Consider the following 25000-nt stretch of genomic DNA (forward strand, 5'->3'; position numbering starts at 1 on the left):
TTTGTATAACAAATCAATTATAAAAAGAATATTTTTAAAAATTCACACCTACAATTTTTGAAAATTTCTAAATGTGAAATTTTTTCACTTAATTTTTTTCTTTACAATTAAATTGTTATAACAATCTAAAAAATTTTAGAATTTTTTTCATTGAAAAAATTATTAAAAAAAAATTCACATGCAAAAAGTTTTAAAAATTATACGTGTAATTTTGTAAAAATATTTTTTTTTGTTCTAATTTAATTAATATAAAAAAATCAAAAATTGTTGAACGTCGGTTAATTTTAATACCATACTACCTGTAGAAAAAAAAATAGAACAGGTATCTAACCTGTCTACAATATTAATCTAATCTTCGAAGCTTCAGATATATTTTAAATTCCGATTTCCAATCATTTAATATCGATAGATTTAATTTAAAAAGATTAAGATGAGTGATAATTTATAAAACTGAAATAAAAAACAAGTTTAGTATATGTGAATAGATAAAAAAAATTACTCACCATGATGACTGTATTACTAATCCGTTCAACAAGTATTCCAAGTAAAAATTAAATCACAAAACAGTCACAAATAAATAAAAAAGCCGTCACCAGTAAACAAAACTCTTTAACCGTTTGACCTGGTTAAGCTGATACAGGAGACACAACATCATCAACAGTAAACTAAACAAAACAAAACAAATATATTGTATTAAACATTATGAAAAATAATATTAGAATTAAATAAAATACTGTCATAGCAAATAGCTTACTGGTAATGATAATTTAGTAATTAAAGTTTACTAAAAACTAATTAGTTAAAGTTGAAAGCCGACCTGGGTATAATTATAAAGCTTGGGATTATGTATTAGTTCAGTTTCAGTAGAGTAGTGACTAATAAAACTAAGGCTAATACTAACAGCAACACTCACTAGCGTAAAATGACTCACATAGAGCGTACACTCCATATACTTCACTAGACTCAGCAGCGTCGAGTCTGACGAACTTGTCTACCGTAGTACGAGCCCACCGACACGAGTGCACTGAAGCACGAGTGAACGCCAGGGACGTGCCGATACGACTGTCTTCTTTTTTTTCACGTACTCTTATTACTCCCACTCTAGCTCTGGCTACTCGCTCGCCTCAACCTTCTCCATTCCCGCCAAATCCTCGCCCTCCTACTGCTACACCTACAAAACACACAATAGTCCATTTTCATAGTAGGGTTACAGCCATACAACTGCTACCAAGTTCTTCTCTATTCAAACTTTTAGATACTTGTTCATTTATACGTGACCTTTATAACCTTATAAATCACTATCCTGACCTTTAATTTGTTCCTGTCATCTTCAGGTATTGGTTCTTCAATTTAACTTCAAACTCACTAGTTTTATAATTTTCTACCTGACAGCTTTACAAGTTTAATAATTTCAAAAGCTTGCTGGATTGACAAGAAGGATTAGATATAATCTCAGATACTCTGAAATTATTCAAAATCAGGAAGATGTTTCTAATAATATTTTATTAAGAATTTTTAATTAATTAATTTTATTGTTTTTTATTTTAGCTGCTGATTTATTGGATTGTAAATCTCTGATATATTTGTCCAATTGCAGCGATTCAAATGATTGCTTTATTAACAACAATGGCAAGGACAAATAAATATCATTACTGGTCTGAATTTATTTATTTGTTTACTCGAGATTTAAAAATTTTTATATGACACTGAAATTAGCAGACACCTGACAATTTTTTTATTTTTCTTTAAAAATTAACTAGGTCTAGAAAATTATTTTTAAAAAATTGCATTTATAATTTTTTAAAGTTTTTAAGGATGGAATTCTTCAAATAATTTTTTCTTGATGTAATTTATATGAAAATTAATTTAGCAGATATTTAAAAATTTTTAGAACTTTTGTTAACAAATAAATTACGGTAAAAAAATAAAAAAAAATTGACATAAAAATTTAAGAAAATTAAAATGCAATTTTTTTTTAATAATTTTAGAGTTTATTTATTTCTTAAATAAAATTAAAAATTTGTCAAGTGACAGCTACTTTAATTTCATGTAATTTATTTGTTAAAAAAATTATCAGATGTCTCAATTTATGATTTATTATTTACAAGAAAAAAATTATTAAAAAATTGACATGTAGAAATTAAAAAAAATTAAAAATATAATTTTTCGGAGTAAATTTGTTTATTAAGTAAAATTAAAAAATGATCTAGTAATTGCTAATTTAAATTTCATATTTTTGTAAGTATTTTTTTATTGTAATAATTGAATTATTTTGATTTATTAAATCAATACCTACAAATAAAATAATTTTCAGGGTCTATGTAATGTAATAATGAGTCTTGTAACGATTAGTGTCGTTCCCAATGACGACATCGAAAGTACCCAAGTACGAAGTGTGAGTAAAGAGAATAGAATGGATACTGACATTAGTCGAGTCGGTGCTAGGCAGATTGGATGGTACTAAAGATGAAGAGAACGTAAAATGTGGAACCTAGATTCTAAACTTCACTTATGTGTGTAACTAATCATAAGTGTCGAAGCTGATGACACTTTAAGGGTCAGGTGGTGCTCGATCGATTAAAAACTAGTATAGTGGACAGTCGATGCCCTCTTGGTCTACTTAAAAAAATATAAAAGGATTGCCGGGAGATCTAATTATAGTTTGATGCAGGATTATCGAGGTCATTAAGAACAGATGAACAGGAAAATGCTTTTAACTTTTTAAATAAAAACCTTAAGGGAAGATTTAACATAAGTTTGTAAGTTTTAAAAGAAATTGATGGTACTGCTGGTACGGAAATACCGATTTCTCAGTGGGATAGCTTTTATTACTTTTGTTACTTTTATTGCTTATAAAGTTAATTGGAAAATTTATTGTTGTAGATTGAGGACGTATATTTTTACTATTATGGGCTGTGAGCTGAAATTAATCGATTGACCGCCTATGGAGATAGAGAAAATAATGTTAACTTTTGATTTTGGAAATCACGATTAGATAAAATCACTGCGCCCACGTCTTTCTTGCTTAGTCACTTAACTAAATTTATCAGGAGCTTTTATGTGTTTTCTGGGATTTAACTCATGATTTATTTACAAATTTACATTATATCGATAGCAAAGATAACGCTCCCACGGTTTATATGGTAATTTAATCGAAAGTGTTTCGTATAATTTATTTAATAAAAAAAATTACTTTTTTATGTTCATATCGAGCTATAAAAATTATGTATGGGATAATGTAACAGTTTACCAGTATCCTACCGATATTTAATACATTTTGTAATGATTGACAATATCATTTTATGACCGATAATTATTTTTTAATTGATTTGATTGATTTCTGGTAAAACGGGTTATTTTAATAGGAAATAAATATCAATAGAGATTGAGTAGTGGCTTTCACTCATAGGTAAAATGTTTTTTTTTTTTTTTTTTAATAATAAAGTAATATGCTAATATTGTAAAATGTAAATAAATAATTAGGCAATATATCATTTTATTTTAGATAAATATACAATTAAATTGGAGTCCAGGGTTGAGTTGTTATATAAACGTTTGCAAAAATAATAAAATACGTCACAATGAATTTTTGGAAAAGTGCAAATTTATTTCGATCGTGCAGCGATGATCTTTACAAGGTGCGTTGATATTTAATATTTTATTTTTTTATTAATCGATCTCATTTATTTATAAACATCTTGAAGATCATCATCTGTCTCTCGTATTTTCTTTCCATTATTTTTTTCATTTTTTTTAGTTTTCAATTTATTTATTTTTATCCACGTGTCGGTTTAGCAACTTCCAATGCACACTTATCCGGCCATTTAATAATAAATAAATAAATAAATAAAATAAATATACATAATTATTGTTTCATATTACGTAATTATTATTACATATTATTGCTCATCTTATTTTAAAAGGTAAAAATTAAATTATAATTATAAGTACAATTATTAGTTATATATCATGATGATTAAATAATATAAAATAACAATAAAAATATATAATATATATTTATATAAATTATAAATAAAAGTTACTTTACAGACACGCAGAAACATCGAGTATTTTTCAAAATTGACAAACACTTTTTACTCGATGTTTTATTTAATTTACCAATTTTTTTACCTACTAAATATATTTTATTGATTCACATTAGACACGACTAGATCAACTAGATTAAGCGTACAAAAGTTTGAGAGCAATATAAAGATTTTGATTAGAGATCTTGGAACTTTGTAGCATTGTTTGTTTGTTTGTTGTTCTCTGACGGATTACACAATAGATTTATTTGTTTTCACACTCAATTTATTGAATTTATCAAATTTGATACTTAATAAAAAAAAAAAGAAAACAGCTTAGCGAGCAGTTAACAATGATTGTTTTCGTGTATCAAGTTTAATTGTCGCAATATGTATAAGTCATGGCCTTCAATTAATTTTTTAATTAAATGTACTATTCAATAATTTTCGTACAGCACCGTATCAAATAATGAATAATGAAAATAACGAAACAAAAAGTTTAATAAAATTGATAAAATTAAAACAAATATAAATGACAACTGTAGTTTTAAATAACTATGATATGTCAGCTAAAAAGCATTTTACTAAAACTATATTACTTTTTATAATCTTCTATAGAATAATTAAATGCCTCTTTTCGTTACTAAAGACTCGCGTATTTTTTTTTTCTACCACATATTTCAGTACAATTCATTATTTCTATTATTTTTTACTTTATTTCGTGTCTTTTTGCCTTCTTATTCACGCGAATAAGAGAAAAAGGAGTAATTAGATGATTCGAACTATTTTTCATTTTTTACAATTGCCATGACTCCGTTATCTAATAAGCAATATAATTTTTTTCTTTTGAAATAATCTTATTAAAACTCTCGACAATTTATAATACAATTTACAATAAATTAAATAACAAATTAAATTGACTGTAATAATCAAAAGATTAATTTTTCTGTGATTGCAGATCACTTTTGACAAAATTCAATTATTATTAATATATTTTTAAATTTATTTATAGTATTCAAATACTCCACAATTATTTTCAAATATTTAAATTACCTATTCTTATCGGATTTATTACAATTGACATCCGTTTTATTATACACAATTTTATTAACTTATCTATTTAATTATTCATTTATTTATTTATTTATTAAGTAAACAAAGTGCCTCATTATCACTCAGATTTAGTTTACAGTAGAAGCATTTATTGAAACCTACGTATGTTATTTATTACATATATGATTTTAATATACATATGAATGTTCCTACGCATTTATCACGTACAGGAAAAAAACCGGCAGATTTTATAATTAATTATTTTTACTATTTTTTTTTTTTTTTTTGGTTTAGCTCTTGGAAAATTTTGCGATCATTTAAATTGACTATGGGATATAATTAATGACATATATTATAAATTTCTTTAAATCTCAGCCAGAAACACGCAGCATGCGCGAATAAGGATTCTAGAATTGCGTAGGCACTTTTAGGAAATACAATAATATTTATATGACTCACAATCAGTCATTTGTTGTAATAATAATTATTATCATTATTGTTAATCAAAATGTGGAATGCAATTAGAACAGTAAAAAGAACAAAATATTATATTTTTATATATATATATATTTATAATAAATATGATTTATGAGATGAAGCGATGTCAACGAACTCATTTTAGTTTTGTTTAACTTTCCTACGTCACAATTTTTCGCATTTTTTTCAATTACACCAATCCGAGTGATGAATTGTTGAAGATATTTACCATCAATCATAATAAACATCTTTCTACAATCTATATTATTACACATTAAAGATCTACAGTTGTACAGATACAATCTTAGTTTTGTTTTTATTCAATGATAAAATATTTTACTCTGTCTAAATACGCTTGTTTCTTTCAAATTTATTTTTATTTTTTTGTTATTTTATATTTTTTTAGGAAGTATTTTCACACAAATTTTATTTTCATCTATAAAAAATCTACCTGTGTTCGATAGGCCATGTCTTTTTAATAATCCGACGTCACATTACCGTACAATGAACTTTGTAGTAGCAAATAGAAAATAAAGTACAATAATTTCCAAAATAGTTAATGGAAGTTAATGACGTTTTAATAATGTGATGACTTGGCTATTTTTGACTTGGCACTGTCCATATTTATAATTATAATTAATTATAATATTTTTTTTTATTATTATCATTTATCATTTAGAAAAAAAGACTGACTGAGCAATTAAGAAAATTATTTTATTCGGCCGACTGCCTGATCAAAATAGGCCGAGTTTGGTCCTAAGAAACTCCCTGATGGGTACGTAGTAGTGACTTTTGAATGAAATCATTTCAGGTGTCTTGCGAATGCTCTCAAACACTGCTGAGTCAGTTTCAAAAACAATAACAACAACAATAAACAACATTGTTACTGTAAGAATAAATGCCGATACAAATAGACGTATGCATCGCACACTGCGTAACGCACGTGATCTACTGCTACCACCACCAACAATAATTGATTTGGTTGCTGAACCAACTGGTTGCAAACAAAGTTTGCTGTTTTGTAACTTTTGCATTTTTGGTACTGGTGTAACAGATCTACTTTGGGTTTTTCCAAGTCCGTCCACCAACTGACTTTCTGACGACGAGTGATCGAAAGAGTCTCGAAAGAAGTAGTCGTTTGTATCGGCATCGCCCACTTGTCCTCCTACTGAAACAAACAGAAATATAGTTTCAATAAAAGCTTTTCAGTTGCACAGGAAACTTATACAGATACATATACTTTTTTATACTTTATAGTTTATATTATGTATTATTATTTTTTATTTTCTTCCAGTATTTTTTACTTCTCTTTTGTATTATTGTGTGAGCACTCAGCGGTCGATACATTCGTTTGATTGTTATACACCGAAGCGAGATTTAAACATCCGTTTTTTTTTTCTTTTTTCTATTATATTATAAAAAGGGATAGTGAGAGAGTATAAACATATATGTACAAATATGAACAAGTGGCGTGGTGGATATATAAACGATAAAGGGTAGAGAGGAATAGTTTAAATGAAAAAAACATTTCAATTGAGGGAACAAGAGAGAGAGAGAGAGACGTAAATCGTGCACGTCATGGCTCCAAAATCGTGACAGACAGTGGCAATTGTAAAAAAGGCGAAAGGATAATAAAGCGTTCAGTTAGTTTATGAATAGATAAAGCAACAAATGAGTGCACAATTCAGCGAGTCGTAAATATTGTAAATATATTTTAAAAATGAAAGTAAAATTTTAAATATATTATTTACAGTAAATATAAAAAAAAAAATAGTTTTATGGTGATTACAGATGACGACAACCTACCTCGTGAAATAGTCATTCAAGCTCACCTGGTTCATGTCTACTTTTGACGTCCAAAGGTAAATCTTTACTGGTGTTTCCACCGCCACATGTTGAAGTATTTGATGTAGTGGCTGCTACAGCCGCTGCAGCAATTGCCATGGCAAGTGCCATCGGTCCATTTCTACTTCTCGCGGAAATTATACTGCCATTAACAGTACTCTTTTGTGTCGCTGAAGAGGTATTTGCGGTTACTACAGTATTAGTGGTCTCTAGATTGTCATTCTTCGGCGTAGTCTTGGTGACGGATGACGACGGGCTTACCTGTCTTTCAATAGTTCTAATATCTTCTAAGCTATTCCGAGATTCTGAGCTATTAAATCCATTCATATGCTTCGGTGTTGTACCAATTAATCTTGAATAAGTATTTGAAGTTTTTATTCCGGTATTATTGATACCTGGATTTATCTTGAATGATAGCGTTGATAGCGACGATGACGCTTTTATGGGCGTTCTGGAGGTTTTAATAATAAGTGCCGTAGATCTTATAATTTTTGGGCTTTTCTCCAGCGAATTTATTTTTTGTCTCACCACATTATCAATATTCTTTCCCACAAGTTCTTCAGAGCCTATGACTATTTTTTGACTGTACAACGCCGGCGGACGGCCAAATGTGTTTTTATTTGAAAATTTCATTTTTTTCACTTGATTTGTGATGGATGTGGTGGTGTGGGCACTCGCATGCGATTCATTTTCGTCTACCGCTAAAGAACAGAAAGAAATAAAAAACAAATCAAGAGGTACTAAAAAAAAAGCCAATCAAAAAATTAAATAATAAAAAAACAAAGCTAAATAACTAACTATTTGCTGATTCGTTCCTTGTACACAACCACTATTATTATTTTTAAATTGTTTCATACGTATATGTACAAATATATATATATATATATAAAAGTAAAGAGAGTAAATTATAAAGAAAATTAAAAAGAAAAATAAAGAGTTGCTGTGCCCGGAAATATCATTCAGTGAGAGAGTAGCGGCAAAATATGTCCAAAGCTAGGCCGGTTGTATATAAATATATACACATATCTATATTATGCGAAACTCTGCTATCAACTATTTTTATTTATGAGAAAACTCAGAAAAGGAAATAAGGAAATACATGATATACACAGATATATAAATACGTAAAGGTAATAGTGTAGATAGAAGAGACGAATTGCCATCAAACTTGGCCAGAAACTTGATCTTCAGGTTTTATCGTAACTTGTGCATCGACCGCTTGGACAGCTCGATAAATTTTCCCTCGACACAAGAATTTTCCCCAGTGTATGACACAAGTATCAAAAAAATCGTAAAAAAGTCCATAACAATAAAAAATAAAGAAAATAAAAAAAAATCTGAAGAAGACTTTCTTCCGGTATGTTGTATGTTGAAGATAAAGCAGCAAGTAGACACACCGGAAGTTGTTTACCCGTATATACCAGACAGTTAGATAAGACGTGTGTTGATTTTAGCAAGAAACAGCGAAATAGGAAATAGCAATAAGCGTTGATGATGTAAAAAAAAATGATGATAATGTTTTATGTGTGTTGATATAAAAGAGCTTATTAGGATATTGCCAGCAATTTAATAAGCGATGATTACCAACCGTTATTTCTCTTGGCATATATTTCTTGGTCCTCTGATACAGTCTCCAATAGTGGTAGTGTATTGTCAGGGCAATAGGGAGAACTAAGGGGAACACCCGAGGCATTAGCTCCTGCCTCAGCCATACCAGCGCCGTCTAAACCCGCGCTATGACAGCTTCTTGGCAAACTTGAATATCCTATTTAAATTGACAGTGATTATTAGTATTATGATACTATCAAACACAATTTAATTTATTATAGTAATAATAATAATAATAATTAATAATTATTGGTAAAATTTTATAAATTATTAGCTTCTAAATTAAACAGTTGGATCACTCACGAATTTCAATAAGATCTTGACTAGGAGTGCTTGGAGTAGCTGGTACACTACTTGCTTTTCTGCGGAGTCCAGCACTCTGACAACGTTGAACTGGTCCGTCGCCTTTACCACGCAGCGATGAAGCCTCTCCGGAACTCGCAGATGCCGCAGCCGTTTCCTCCAACACTTCCCTCTCCGTTCTCCCGGTGTACTTAAACTTGGTGCCCCACGAGAATATAGATCCACCGCTTACAACTGGTGCGTCCGAGGCTCTGGGCAACCTGCGTGAAAATTTCTTGACTTTACAGCTATTCTATACTTATGTATACATATACACTCCTTCCTCATCATGCATATCTTTTCGGAAGAGTTAATGTCAGAAAATTCATAGCGATATTTTGCAAAGATTATTTTTTTATATACACAGTTGAGGAAGAATATCAACTGTTGTCGCAGTTGTTGGTAATGCTATTATTGTATTTTTATTATTTTTATTACCCTGTTGAAGAAGCTATTAAAGTAAGTAGTAAAGTAGGTGTCAACGGCGGTGGAATTGTAAAGTTAAATTACTTTTTCCTTTGATAGTATAAAAAAAATTAAAATACTTTTTTTTTAACTACATCTTTTCGTAAATTAAGTAAACTTGTATGCAGAATTTATAAAATCAGAATTTATTTATTTATCTCTTTGAGCTTTTTTTCTTTATGCCCGATATCATTATTCGTTGTCTTGATAATGTTTATTAGTATAAATAAGAGAAACAAGGAGATGGAGTATGGAATGAGAATTGTTGAGCCTCTGGCAACTAGTTTAATTGGATTAATCTACAAAACGATTACATGGCAATTAGACAGCTGCTTTAATACGATTACACGATGGACCGAGCACCAGAAGCACTAATAAACATGACAAGCTAAATTTTTAAAATCTAGAATAGAATAAAAATTATTAAAACTAATTCTAGTAATTAAATTGCAGTAAAAAATAAATAAATAAATTTATTATTATATTTACTTACGTGAAAAACAACATCTGTTCAATGGCGCATCTCCATACATGCCGGCAATTTGATCCAGTCGGGCACTTGAAGCCAACGGTATGCTTTTTCTGAAAGTACCGGCAGACTATTTTTGCTATCGATATTTTGCTATCACTATTACTAATATAAATAAATAAAAAATAATGTGTAAGTATTTTTCTATAACTTACATGTGGCTACTCAATATATTTTTTATGATAACTAGTACACGTGTAATTATTTATACCACTATCTAAATTACTAGTAATGATAAAGCGCGAGTAGAAGCTTCGCTAATCACTTATATTACTTCAAGTACATAATGCTCTTTTACACTTACGTAGGCGATATATATAAAAGTTACATGTACGGTAGGTTTATGAAAAAAAAAAAAAAAAGTTAATAAAAGTGTATTACCCACACGAGAGAGCGTCGACGGAAGTGGGCGAGTGAAGAGTTAAATAAAATAAGAAATGTAACAAGACCGCGAAGAAAGAGCAAATTAAAAGTGAAGTCAAAATAAAAAATGTTAACTCGTCCCAGTCTTGGTCTTAGTCTTGGTTACGTTGTCTTGGTCGTCGTCAGTTCCAGTACACACTGTCGTGACGTTCCGGTGTGTTTAAGAAAGTCTTTGGTATGGTCTCTAGTATGTACGACGTGGTTGGTGAAACATCGAGGCGACTCAACTGGCTTTACTTAATAGCAATCTGGAGTATACATACTACTCACCTTCGTTCTCAAGTCCTTATAGGTGTGCAAAACCAGCCCAATACATAGACCGAGAAAACAATGTAAAAAAAAAAAAGAATAAAAGAGGGAGTTAGTAATGAGATTATTTAGAGGGTGGTTGTATAATCGTATCAACGACATTGAAATAGCACCGTGTAATACCTTATTCCTCTATGTTTTCACTCGGCCCTCTAACACACATATTTTTTATATATTATATATATTATGAATATAAATATAAATATATTTAGATATTTATTTCAATTTTTTTCTTAGAGCGCATGCACCCGGATAAATACCTCGGTAACTTTATGAAAAACTGTACCAGAAAATCTTGTGAACCGTAGCATAGTAACACAAGGTCGGCTTTAGACCAATTTACTTTTTTATATTTTTTATATGTTTGTATGTATATATATATTTTTTTATTTTTTATGCCAAGCTCACATATAGACTTATTTTTTAAAAGAAGAAAATGAGATTAATACTGGCTGTAGGAGTGCTTAAGAGCCGTGTGATGAAACAAGAGGTATTGTTGGTGTTATAAAAATAGAAATAATAAAAAAAAGTCATTATTATTATTTCAATTCACAAAACTTTTTTATATACACACAAAGTTCACTGTGAGTTTTTTTGCGGAGTATTCAGAAAAGTTAAAAAAGAAAAATAAATTGCTTGGCTCACAACCAAATTAATTTTTGTTTAAAAATTATTATTTTTAAATCAATTGTTCACCAGATCAAACAATTTTTTTCGTTAGTTAATTTAAACAGTAAATGTTTTATTTTTACCGAATAATTTTTATTTATATACCACAATAAATTTTTTATTTTTACCTCGGTGATGGTCAAATGGACAATAAACATTTTCCCTTCGTAATTTATTTTCTGTACTTCAGACCAGCGGAAATGATTCGTCTGACGTGATCCTTGAAATGTGAGGATTCCGTGATGATTTATCCCTAAGTACAGTTGGGTTCCTTTATGATCCTACATGAATAAAATAAATTATTGGCTTAATCAAACAAGAATAATGAGAACGTATAATATAAGTAAATATAAATAAAATGATACAATGAGTCATGTTACATTGAAAGAAAAGCATGTGTGCAATACTCCGGATCATTTAGAGCTGCTTACCTTGACAGGATGGGGATCAACCGCATAGGTGTCAAGTTGAGACGCTAGCCTGAGAAAATGTATCTCTGCCTGTTCAGCCGTAAAACCCTTGAGTTGTGTCTGATGTAGTTCCATTGCTTTTTCTTCAATGGTCTCAGTCTGTTTGAGCAGAAGCTTGTGCTCGGAAATGTAATTGCCCACGTGGATCTCCGGATCGTACTCGCCAAGCTCGTCTGATTGACCAATACAAATGCCGTGTAGTAGACAGAAGATAGTACATAAATATGTGGGACATTCCAGGCTAAATCACCCGCTTTTTTTTATTTTTAATTCTGTTCAGTTTATCTTTCTGTTTCAGCTGAAAGTAACTTTGAATTTCAAATTTTTTGATGAATCTTTTAAATTTGAATATTTATCCTGGATTTTTTTTATTTCTTCATTTACTTTAATCTAAAAATATTTGCACAAAATACTTCCCGGCAAGAGCTCAAAGGAACAGGTAGATTTTTAATTTAATCAAAGTGGTAAATAGAAATTATAATGTGAGCATAATTGCTGGTTCATAAACTTTTCTAGTTACGATTAAAGAGCTATAAAAAACTAAAGTCTGATTAAAATTAAGAATATAATAGTTTGAATTAAAGCTTATTTTATATTTTACCGCTTACATATTTTACATTTTCCAGTTATCATAAATTTTTCAGAATAATTATTCTTAAATAATGTAAATTGAAACTAGTTGTGTAATAAATTTCAGAAAGTTAAAAATACAAATTTATTTAATTATATAATTTTCTATTAATATTTTCATTAGTAAAATAATGTTTTGCTAAAATGTTACTGCTACAATAATATTAATTTACTCACAAATAGTCATGAATAATATTTGGAAAACAAACCATGTTCTGCAAAATCAACAATCATCCATATAACTAAATTACATTGAATACAATTGTACGTATAATTGTTGATTTTGACAAGTATTATGAATTATTAACACAATTAAAAAATAATCCCAAATTGACTCTCGTGAAATCATTAATATTTCAGTACTGATATAAATGTTAATATAAAATTAAGAGCTTAATAAATTTTTATAAAATTTCGCAAAATGATAATCTGAAGATCAAGTGAATAAATAAAAACCTTTTAAATTAAAGACGGTTTGATTTAGCGTGAAAGCCCAATAGTAGATAGATAATTAAGTGATATAGTGGAAGTAGTAACGAGCCTATGATGAGTCTTTATCATAATTGCTTCTCCATTAATACATAAAATATGAATTGACTACAAATCCTTACTGTGGAGAATGCAAGCTGCCAGCAGCGATGCCTCCCCTGGACTACAGTAGAGTCGTCCATGCAGCAGGTCCCTCTTGAGCTGTTGATAAATTTGATATCTGGTAATCTCATCCTTCAGCCTCAGGGGATCTGGCGGGTAGAATTTCACGCGGAAGCTGAACAGGATTGGCTCCATATCTACAATAAATTAGCGCTCATAAATACATATCCATATATATTTATATATATTATCCATATATATATGTGTATTGTAATGTCAATAAAACTAGAACTAGAACTACATCCCGGAAATTATACGGCATATAAATTGTAGTAATTGCATCTGTCTGAAGTTTACAGAGCAAAATTTAAAAAATGAAAATTTAAAGCTCCCTAAAATACGGAAGTAAAGAGAATATTTTTTTTACGACAACCGTGACTCAAAGTCCAGTGAAAATTGAAATATTTACTCAGTAGTAGAGTAAACTAAAGAATTCTGGAGCAGCTTACAGCCAAGAATTTATAAGATGAGCAAGACCTGCACGTCTTCCTATCTAGGTAAGCTCTTGTATCTTGCAGTCATGTAGTTTTTATAGTTTTATTTAGGAGTATGAGCTGTACTACACGTGTATGCCTCTACACAGCCTAAGCAGCCTTTGAAAATTTGATGCGACATCGACCCGGCAGGCTGTACCTACCATAAACTAAATAGAAAATGGATAGGTGCGCGTGCTCATACATCTAGTCTAGACTTTAACGGTCTTGATGTATTATATAGGCATAGAAGTATATACATATATACATAAATGTATGTATGTATATGTAGGTGCATCACCCACTGGTCTATTGCTACCGGTTTACGTTTGGTCTCGCGACCCTACGCCGTCAATTGAGACCTTGTACCTACTGTGCCACTGGCGTGTACGTAGAATACTTGTTATGTAGTAAGTAGAATACTTTTATTTGAGAATTGAATCAAAGGGAGCTTCCGCCCGCCCTCGATGTAATCTAAGGTGCTTATAGACTTTACGACCGGAAAATCGATAAGTTTGATGAGTTACTTTGTGGACGTTGGTACGAACCTTTAACTTGTTTGACTACCGATTTCGCTAGGTCCAGCCAATGCTAAAAATAAATAAATTTTTTTATAAATTTAATAAATAGAAATATAATTTGTGTTTATTTAAGTAAAAAAAAAAAAACTTACTCGTTGTCTGCAATGATCGACGTAACGAAGTCCAAAGTAATCAGTCTCAATGATGTTGAGTTGTTTGCATACATACTCAAGGATATATCTTCCTTTGTGCTGGGGCTAATAAAAAAAAAAAGAAAAAAAATCATTTTCACACACGATTAGTACTTTTGATACGTAAGGTGTACTTTATATAATAAATATAGAGCTACCAGGAGAGAATAAGTCGTTAATTAAACTGTTGCGTTTTCTAAGACACGCGATTGCGCGAATACAAAGAAAGATCTGCAATTTTTTTTACACATTTTATATTTATGTCGTTAATAATCGCCCCGCTAGATCTTGGGGATAAATAACTTAAATAATCGGTGTTGAAATTAATCAGATGAAAATAGTAGTAATAAAGTTAAGTCACTGTGATATTACCCCATTACATCATATCTTATATCATACATGTGTGCTACTGCAGTTTAAATAGAAAAAAAGAGAATTAGCATAAACGTTTTTGCGCATTTTTTTCAGCTTTAATAAGACATGACTTGGCAGAATTCGTACTGCGAGTATAAGAGAAGAAGATAAAGAAGTAGAAAAAAATTTTAAGCTAAAAAGCCTAAAAGCGTTGCAGTGATGTGAGTAAATAAAATATAAGAGAGTAATGGAAGCATTGATGTGAAAGGAATAAAAATTTTTAGAGTGTGTTACTGCGATTCCATTTATCATTTTTGTAGAAACGATTTTTTTGTTTTAATCAGGTAAGTTGATGTACATATACATATGTATGTCAATATATAATTATAGTATAATACTATACCGAGCAGAATGACGAGTTAAAGAGACAATTTAACATATAGACATATGTTTATTGGCTAAACGACCACGCACCACCTTAATGACCAAAAAGACAGGCCAAGGTGATCTAGAGTGTAGAGTCTCGTGTGGTCTACACAACTGTTTGTAATAAAATACATACGACAAAATTTATATTACGTACATGTACATATATGTAAGTATTTAGTTTTAGTACTCAGTTACATTACACAAATTCACGATATAATAAAAAGGAGGTAGAGAAATATCCGATGGATTGTCTATTGCAGTAAACAGGGTAAAAGCGTGAGTTATATCAACCATGTCTGGAAACTCGTATTTTATATTGTGTATCATACATATGCATTAGTATCCATCTACCCGTCAGTCACATGCATATGTATTTATATCCTGAACATAGACCTTGATTTTAACGTTGAAATTATATATCATTCAACTTTGTGTCTTTTAGATTTTTTAATTCATCATCCTGTTACATCTTCATTTATTTCTTTCTGCGCTTCAATTGAATTCCTACTATTATATTCTCTTGTGTACATCTTAATCTATTTCTTTTTAGCCTTCAATCTGACTCGCTAAAAAGTACAAAAGTGAAGAGAGATGATATTTTTTTTGATACCTTCCGCGGAAGAATATTCATTAGCATTAGCTTCAGATGAATTTAAAATTAGGATTTTTTTAATTAAAATATACACAAAATTAGTTTGTTTTTATCTTCACTGGAGTGTACAAATTAAATCTAGTTGTAAATTTACTCCTTTTACATATCTTCATCTATTTCTCGAATTTAAATTCTGCAAACATTTAATTTTGCGCTATTTCTTCTTGCACTCAAACTTTGCTTCAGATATTTTGACTCTTCCGCTTTCTCTGCTGACCTTTTCCTGTATAATGCGACAAACCTACACTTAAAATGAGTTACGGAAATTTCATCATTGTTACTTGCTAAATTTATGTACTAAGTTAAAATTTACTTTTAATTGCCTTTCTTGGACTATAATATACTAGTTATATTATATTTCATATGTAAAATTAACTTCGTACATATATTTTGAATAAAATAAAAATAATTTAAAAATTTTATTACCTATAGTGTACTATTTATGATTTTTAATAATTAACTCTCTTATTGAGTAGCTGAAAGTATATGCATATATCATAATACGACTCGATAAATACATTTAACGATTGGCAATTAAACGATGATGAGTTGATAATGTCTATTTAGAGCGAAATGTAATTACGTATTTATGGGAACATATTGCAAAGAACTTTTTTATCAATTATATTAATAACCGTCACGTATTATTTATATATATTGATATAATCTGTAGTCCACTTTTAAATAATAATTTAATAAAATAATAAATTGCACGTTTTAATTAATTCCACACTTGAACAATCTAAAAAACGCAAGAGCCAATATTATAATCTTTTTTTTTATAATTTAGAATCTCTCATTACTCGACAAACTTTCAATTTAATTTCAAAAGGTCAATATAAATTATAAATGCAGTAACTTAATTAAAATAAAGTTTTTTTTTTTAATCTAATTACTCAGCTAATTTATAATTAATATTTATTTAAAAGTATGTCGCCATGTAAAATAATTTATAAAGAAAAATAACAAAAAAATTATTTATTTAAGCTTCTAGTTTTTAAAGTTACCAACTATTTTGAAAGAAGCACGAGTAAACTTAGCTAATTATTTTTCACGAAAATAATTCACGATCACGTTTACATCAACAAGGTTAATTACGTACGTATATATTTCTTATTTCTGCATATAATTTCTACTTTTAAACTTTTAGTTTAGTTCTTTGACCAATTTAGGGTAAAGCAAAGACAAGTCAATACGTCAGATTAACGTGAATTCCCACTACTCAAAACTCCCTCGAGTTTTACCTACATATATATTCTCCCCTAGGTTGCATGCACAGTGACAACGAGGGTGAAATTATATTGAAGTAAAGCGGTACATGTTTTGCTATGTAATGGTATTAATACATGTATGCATAAAATATAACTTAGTACTCTACATTCGCATACACAACAGTATAATCAGTCATGACGATGCGATATGACATAGCGCTAGGACAGAATAAGAAGAAATGCACGAAGCTATACACTGTATATAGCTATAAGTACATTAATATACTTTTTTACTACACAACACAAAATACAACCTAACATGTACGTGTAAAGTATACTATATTTATATGTATAAGTGTATCAGTATAACGTTCGTTGGCTATAACATAACTTTGTCTATTTCACTCACGCTTTATCATAAAATCTATATCCATTTCCATTTTTAGTCGGGAAGAGTAAGACCATCATAAATATTTATTGAGTACCCACGCGAGTCAATTGTAATCAACGACTTTGTCGTCGATTTCTCTGTGTGAATATTCATTCATTGTTAAAGCAAAAAGAAGAAAAAAAATTTAGTGAAAACAAATGGGGAAAAAAGCTCGATCAAATATTATAAAACGGAAAAAAGTGTTACACTCACGCGAATGTGAGTTAATAATAATAAAAAAAAAAAGAAAAAAAGCTATTGAACTAAAATTGAATAACTATATACATTATGCAGAATAATTGCGGGCAAGTGGACACTTGTGCTTGAGTAACTTGATTTTGATCGAGTGGCTATTGTCGCTGTTGGAGAATACTCTTGGAACAAAACGACGTTAAAAGATCTCAGTGGAAAAGGGAGAGTAAGGATGGAAGGAAGAAAACGAAAAGGATGAAGAAGAAGAATAAGATGAAGAAATAAAGTCAGAAAAGTTAAAAGAAATGTAAAAATATTTAAAAATATAAAAAGTGGTTAAGGAGAGAGTAGACAGGAAGAGTAAGAGAGATGTCAAGGAGAGGGTGAATGTTCATCTCCCTCGTAGTTGGTTGCACATAACCAGGGGATGAGAAATGAGAATTGTGCCAAAAATAACAGCCTTGTCCCACATCTCTAAACGCATATACGTATCCGAAAAGAGTGTAAAGATAAATAGTATTGAAAATAATAAATAAATTTAAGATGGTTCTCAGTATTTTCGAAACAATATAATAACTCTGTTGTTTAAAGTGTACTCGTCAGCTCTCTTACATTCTGTTATTCACTAAATCGATTTTTATATTCACACACTCTTGCTCACTTTTCTATTCTCTCTTTCTGGCTTTTAAAGAGACATAATACAAGACCAGAAGAATTGATGTTTCGCGATAGACCTCTTCTATTCGGTGTGTGTATGAATGTGCTCAGTTATCAATAAGCTGCGATTTCACCTCGGAAAAATTTAATACCAACCAAACTTTTATACTTTTTTTTTATTCTTCTTTTCTTCTTTTCTCATTATTCGTCCCAAGCTATATTATACATTCACACAAATACATATTACATTATCTGTCAAAGCTGTGAAGAATCTATTTAGCTGAAAAATATTCAAACAGATTTATCTTATTTCCATTTAATTTAATTTTGTTTTGATTGTAATGTATACAATGAGTTAATGAGTAATAAATAAGAAAATAAACAATAAACCATTAATTAACATAAACGCAGACGTTGACGTTGACGTATTGCGTGTGCCACTGTTTCTATACAAGGTCGGCTTAAATAACAGTCTTGTTTATTTAAAAAAAAATAAATAAAAAATTACCTGAAAGTCACAGTGGATAATTTCAGCGTCGTCAAGCAGTCGAATAGTGGCACGATGTACCACCGTAACGTCGTTCTTGCTGCCGAATTTCAACATTTCTGATCTCAGATCGCCACCTGAATTATCCTCCCGGCCTTCATCCCTTACACCCCCACAGCACCACACACTTGACGTTATTTAAACAAATTATTTTAAAATAATTGCAGCAATTTTTTTGCTGCTGCTATTTCTTCTCTTCTGCTGCTAATTATTATTTTTTTTTTTTAATTATAATGATAATAGTAATAGTAATAATAATAACAAGAAAAATAAATACTACTACTTAAGATAATAGACCCGCTGAGGAGAACTCTCTGACAATGACAGAGAGAGAGTTCCTCAACGGGGACACGCGACCGGGCCACTGTTTCTCTCTGAAGCCGCGGGTATCGACTATCGACGAGACTACGGGTCGTGAGTATGAGCAAAGTCGACGAGGCATAGCCGAGTAAACTCGTATAACGGCTTTTTTTATTTTTCTTCCCTTTTTTTTTTTTTTTTTTATATTTGTTGTTTATTTTTAATAAATCGCTAATTGTTATCAATTTATCGGATACGTGTCACCCCGACACGCTCTATCTTTTCTTTGACATTTCAGAGCATTATAACCTTATGGTTTGTCTTTATTTTTATTTTAAATTACTCATCTACTGGCTTTTTTTTCTACTTAATTTTTCAGCAGTACTCATTTATTTATTATTTTTTTAGTTTTATAACATACAAATTTACTTGTGACGGAGAAGAGAAACACCGCTTCACTACTAAAGTGTTGTACGCTGATGCTTCTCAGACTCTACGCGCCGCCGCGGGCTTTGAATTCACCCACGCATGCGTTAGTTTGCGCATGCTCGCTTTTAACTTGTCATATTAAAAAAGCGGGAAATTTAAAATTTTCAAAAATTTAATTTTTTTAATCAATCATATATTTACTTTTTATTTTTATTATTAAAATTGAATGAATGATAATTAATAAATAAAAAATATTATATTGATTATTTTTAATTTAATTTCATGAAGAATTCTAACTTTTTCGCAGGAAGTAAATTTATTTGATGAACTATCTTATTGTGTGAAGATAAGACACCGACAAACAGTAAAGATAAATTTCCTTTTGTTTTATTGAAACTGCAAATTACATATGATAATTCAGTCGCTGATGAAGATTGGCTGAAAACCCCGAATTGGAAGGGATAAACAAAAACTCATGAGTGGTGGGGAATCAGCCGGGAGCGTTGAACAAAGGTCGTTTGCGTGATGAGAAGAGCCGGCGAGTTAGACGGTACCAGATACTCACCAGATCAACATCAACAAGTATTAGTCGTACATCAAATACCGTAATCCAGATCACATCTTGTGGAAGTTTAATAATACAAACTATTACAGGCAGAGTGGCGGCGTTATTTGTGATATCATGGCAGCGGCTACCAGCGTTGTCGTTCTCGATCGAGGCAACAATACCACCTGCACGATTAATTTACACGGTGTGTTGTGTTTGTGTTTTTATCTCAACTCATTTTTTGACAGTAACAAATTTTTAACTTTCTGAATTTATCATCTTCATGTTATATATAAAATATTTATACTTTTCCGGGTGTGTTTCAGTGAAGGCTGTCCAGTTATACTTAATTAAATTTTTTTTAATCATTAAAGTCCGTCTCACCGACCTCTAACTCTTTTGCTCTCTCATCGTTTTTTTTTTTTTAAGCTTTTTTTACCAGTTCATTATGTCATTGAAGTTATAATTGTTAATACATAAATTTCATCTATATTTATGACTTGTAATTTATATATTTTATTATTCTTAAATACTTTTTTCACACATATATATATATATATATATATATATTGCTTTAAAGTCTATAATTACTTTGTTATTATATCTGCAGACGGAGCGATAAAATTGAGCGCGGGATTTTCGCTACCACGTGGATTCACCGTGATATCGCGGTGTTACAAACTCCGCGTATTTTTTTACCTCACTTTAAAATGTAAAAAGTTCTGCATTTTTTTAATTTTAACTCAACAAAATATTTACAAAAAAAATGTAACAAAAAGTGATGGATAATTTTTTTGAGTTAATCAATAATCTGGTATTTAAATTAATAAATCGTATGACAGTATTATACAATCTTTGAGAACGGAAATCTAAATAAATATGTATGTATAATTAAAATATATTCTTCACTAATGTAAATTAAATTTTTTATTCCTAGGAGCCACAGTAGTTTCTTGGAGGGTTAACAATCAAGAACAGCTGTTTGTTAGGTAAGTTTTTAAATAATTTATTCATAAATATTTATCGTGAATATTAGTAAGCGTATTAATAATGTTATTTAACAAGTTAGTGTTACCAAAAATAAAATACAATAGATAATATATAATATAATAATTTATTAGATGAAATAAGTGAGTTAGGAATTTTATCGGCAACCTGCTGGATACAGAGAGAAAGAGTGAAGAAAAAAGAAGGGGTAAAAAAAGACGAAAAAAGTATCCAGGAAAAGCTTACACACTCCAGGACGAGTGTAGAAGGGTAGCGCGAGAACTACCTCAGAAGAAAAAACTAACGGGAGAAACGAGAAACGGCATCAACTCAACATCAGCATCGAGAGTGGTGGTAAGGATGTGATGTGTGTTCACTAACGGCTGCCTTTCATCTGTATAGACATTACACATATCTCGGCAAGTAAAACGAATGGTATAAGTAGACACTACACGTTGGCATTTTATTCCCATACTTATTTTTATATATATATTTATACCGATACCAAAACTAATATATATGTATACGTATATTATAAACACACATGGGGCATCATCATCCGTATCCATCGCTCCCCCTGTTGCTACTCTTCAAACAATGCGACGATCAGAAATGCAGAAATTTTTTGTTATTACCATTACAATTCAACAGTAGATGTATATATTATATAAAAAGAGTGAGGACTGTTGCAAATAACAATAATAATTTATTCACAAACTCTTTTTCAAGTCAAATTTTAAACGAATTTGAAGTATTATATACGGATTTACTATGTATGGTTATTTGTAAATCATTATGGATATATATAGTATTGTTATTATTATTTTTAAGAGGTAATATGTATATTATTCGGTAAGGTTGTCTCTTGGACGCAATTACTAGTGATCCATTTGTTTTTTCAGACCTTAAAAGACGGACTAAAACCAGCGATTTATCTTGAACGGGAAAAAATAAATGGAAAGGAATGAAAAAGTATTATGTATAAGGGGAATGGCATGTAAAAGCAGAAGAAGACGAATAAGAGGATGATGAAAGTGGTGAAAGAGTTTCTGTAGCTTCTGAAGAAAGGTCTTATGTGCTGACGATTGATTGGATAATTCAAAAGTTTAATCGTGAATTTATAAGGATAAATGAAAGGAATAATGAAAGTTTTAACACTTGAGAAAAATTTTTCATTGGATTGGAAGAAGCAACTCAATTCAAGTGATGAACGGGAATTAACGTGACTCAGTATGTAGCATTCGATAAAATGGGTAGAACAGAATTGGAGAAGAGGACGAAGAAGAAGAAGAAGTTGATGAATTTGGTGGTTTGGTTCACTAGTGAGCAGGCCATCAGAGAGTTAGAAGAGGATGTTGGATGTGTGTACATGTATCTACGAATACATTCTGAAATCCGTGAAGGGAGGAGGGAGGGACAAGGGGGTGGCACTGAAGTAGAGAGCAAAGAAACAAGAAAGCAAGAGAAACAGAGTGAGTGAGATCGAGCACTAATGATGCAGCAGCAGCAGCGCCTGGCGTCGTCGTCGTCGTCGTCCCTGGTTTTTGTCGTCGTTATTCTCTTTCTCACTTACTCTCCCTCTGTATCTGGTTGTTCTTCTCGTCACTTCAGCTTACTTGTCGGACCGTAGAATTTGCACAGACGATTTTCCAGATGAATTTCCAACTTTAAATTGTTACGACAGCCACGACACAACAAAATTAACAAATCAACTTAATTTTTTGCTAACTTTACTTGAAATCATTAATGGTGTTCTAGCTTTTGCCACTTTAATTCATTGGTACTTGGCGTAAATATGAACATTCAATTGAACTGGATTGTTTTATAATTCATTATTTGTAATTCCAATTATAATTTTGTTTTATGGAATTAGTTTGAAGGAATGGAATATATATTATCCTTGGAGAGGTGCGTTGGCCGGGTACGAGAGAGAAGAAATATATATATATATATATATATATATATGTGTATAAAAAAAAAGGGGGAACTTCTGGTGAGTTCTGCAGTTGAAAGGGAATGTTGTAGAATGCCGGCAAAAAGCGTTCAGCCACTGAGATCATTAGTCTACGGTCTTGAGCTTATAACCAACAACGTTCTACTATACGATGTGGTGGTATACCGGGTGATGAGACACCATCCAATGTTGGTGATGTCTCTTGTATTGGTATCCCGGCTTTTAGAAGCTCAAATGCTGCATCAATCGTTCCAACATTATTTTTACCGTATCGATAAATTGGAAATCTCAGAAGATTTTTAAAATTGAGAAACACGTGGAATACATGTGGACCCATTAACTACCAGCTTGTACCACATGTTTCATTTATTATGGGGCTATAAATATATCCCCATAATACGTAGATATATTTATAGTTAAAAGAGTGGTTTGTAAGTTGATATTAACATCAATTTAAGTATTTAGATCTTAAAATTGAAGCTTATCATTATCAGCAAAGATAATGTGATGATTCATGGTTTGAGCAAAAAGTGCTCGGGTGTTATCGCGCTCATTTGGTCAATCTCTCACGATCAAGCTTGAGTGTGTATCTTGAGATGTTGTCGTACGATGGTATGGCTAAGAGTACAGCCTAGCGGATGGATGATGTTCTCTTTGTGTGTTGAGAGGAAAATAAATGCGTTGACCCCGTATGGTATAGTACTATGTGAGAAATGCCAGCGAGTAGTAATATATTTAAAAAAAAGAAAGAAGATATTCTGTTGAATGATATGAAAGGAAAAGAAAAAGAAAGAGAAAGCGAAAGCAAAACCGAAAGATAAAGAAGGATGATGAAGATTGGATGAGGAATTGTCCAGATGAAGGCAGTAGTATTATGTTAGACAGTCAGAGAAATACTTGGTTGTACTTGACTGCGATAACAGCTAATGAGGTGATTACAAGTGCCTGATGCTGTTACTGCAACCTCTGGCTTAGTTGTGGTACTCTCTTTAGCGCACCAAAGTCGCTAAAGTGGATTTATAAGAGTGGGCTGAGAATCTGTCGGATTCCTTAGCAGTGATGTGATGCTTTTGATTCAAGTCTTTTACGGATTTTCATAGATCCATTAAATTATATTATCAGTACAATTGCCACTTATCATGTAATTTATAAAGTATACAATGGATTTAATTTATTTTTGTTATTTATTATTAAACAATGATAATGATAACCGTTTTTATTGCAGTTAAGTGTAATCCGTTCTGGCAAATGAAGAGTATAAGAGTGGACGAGCTGGAAGAGTCAGTCTGTCGACGAGCTACAAAAGATATATAAATAGAGGGTACACGTCGAGGCATTGTTTCTTGCTAACTTTGGTTAAACAAAGTTTCGCGGCGACTTCGGCGGCAGGGTGAAAAGCAAAGGGAATCAGCGTGAGGGCGTATCGTCCGCGGGGACAAGAGATGATGAAGGGAAAAAGGGATGATAGTATATGTATACATCTACGTATAAATTTATATGTATTGGAGTATGAGCAAGAAGAGGGAGAAAATTCAAGCCCGGTAAAGCAGCAGCCAGCCCGGCTAATCGCAAAAACCGCTGGCTTTGCTCTACACTCGCGCTTCAAACAGGCTACTCGCAAGTACTACCT

The 25000-nt window shown here is 30.8% G+C and overlaps 1 protein-coding gene and 2 long non-coding RNA genes across 11 annotated transcripts; 1 reads left to right on the forward strand and 2 right to left on the reverse strand.

Annotated features, from left to right (window-relative positions):
• Positions 1–480: 480 nt before the first annotated feature.
• LOC123260033 lies at positions 481–1440 on the reverse strand. Its single transcript, XR_006508383.1, has 3 exons — positions 1309–1440; positions 755–1171; positions 481–665 (listed from the first exon to the last, which is right to left on the reverse strand). It is a non-coding gene; the product is annotated as an uncharacterized LOC123260033 (long non-coding RNA).
• Positions 1441–4326: 2886 nt separating this feature from the next.
• On the reverse strand, positions 4327–19372 carry LOC123260031 (FERM domain-containing protein 5). Of its 5 annotated transcripts, none has more exons than XM_044720952.1 (12): positions 19115–19372; positions 14643–14747; positions 14518–14560; positions 13457–13633; positions 12177–12388; positions 11874–12026; positions 11038–11052; positions 10309–10397; positions 9312–9571; positions 8989–9165; positions 7388–8101; positions 4327–6720 (listed from the first exon to the last, which is right to left on the reverse strand). In XM_044720952.1, exons 1-12 carry the CDS (start codon positions 19208–19210, stop codon positions 6290–6292), a joined length of 2472 nt encoding a protein of 823 aa, XP_044576887.1. In that variant the 5' UTR covers positions 19211–19372; the 3' UTR covers positions 4327–6289. The 5 variants fall into 5 exon arrangements, with proteins under 5 accessions (XP_044576887.1, XP_044576886.1, XP_044576888.1 ...); XM_044720951.1 differs by having other exon boundaries at positions 4327–6723; XM_044720953.1 differs by lacking the exon at positions 11038–11052 and having other exon boundaries at positions 4327–6723.
• Positions 19373–19893: 521 nt separating this feature from the next.
• Positions 19894–24994, forward strand: LOC123260032. Of its 5 annotated transcripts, none has more exons than XR_006508378.1 (6): positions 19894–19985; positions 20190–20634; positions 21367–21418; positions 21551–22249; positions 22319–24523; positions 24596–24994. It is a non-coding gene; the product is annotated as an uncharacterized LOC123260032 (long non-coding RNA). The 5 variants fall into 5 exon arrangements; XR_006508380.1 differs by having other exon boundaries at positions 22319–24511; XR_006508382.1 differs by lacking the exon at positions 21551–22249.
• Positions 24995–25000: the final 6 nt, after the last annotated feature.

The sequence above is a fragment of the Cotesia glomerata genome, linkage group LG2 (assembly GCF_020080835.1).
Source record: "Cotesia glomerata isolate CgM1 linkage group LG2, MPM_Cglom_v2.3, whole genome shotgun sequence".
Lineage (NCBI taxonomy): Eukaryota > Metazoa > Arthropoda > Insecta > Hymenoptera > Braconidae > Cotesia > Cotesia glomerata.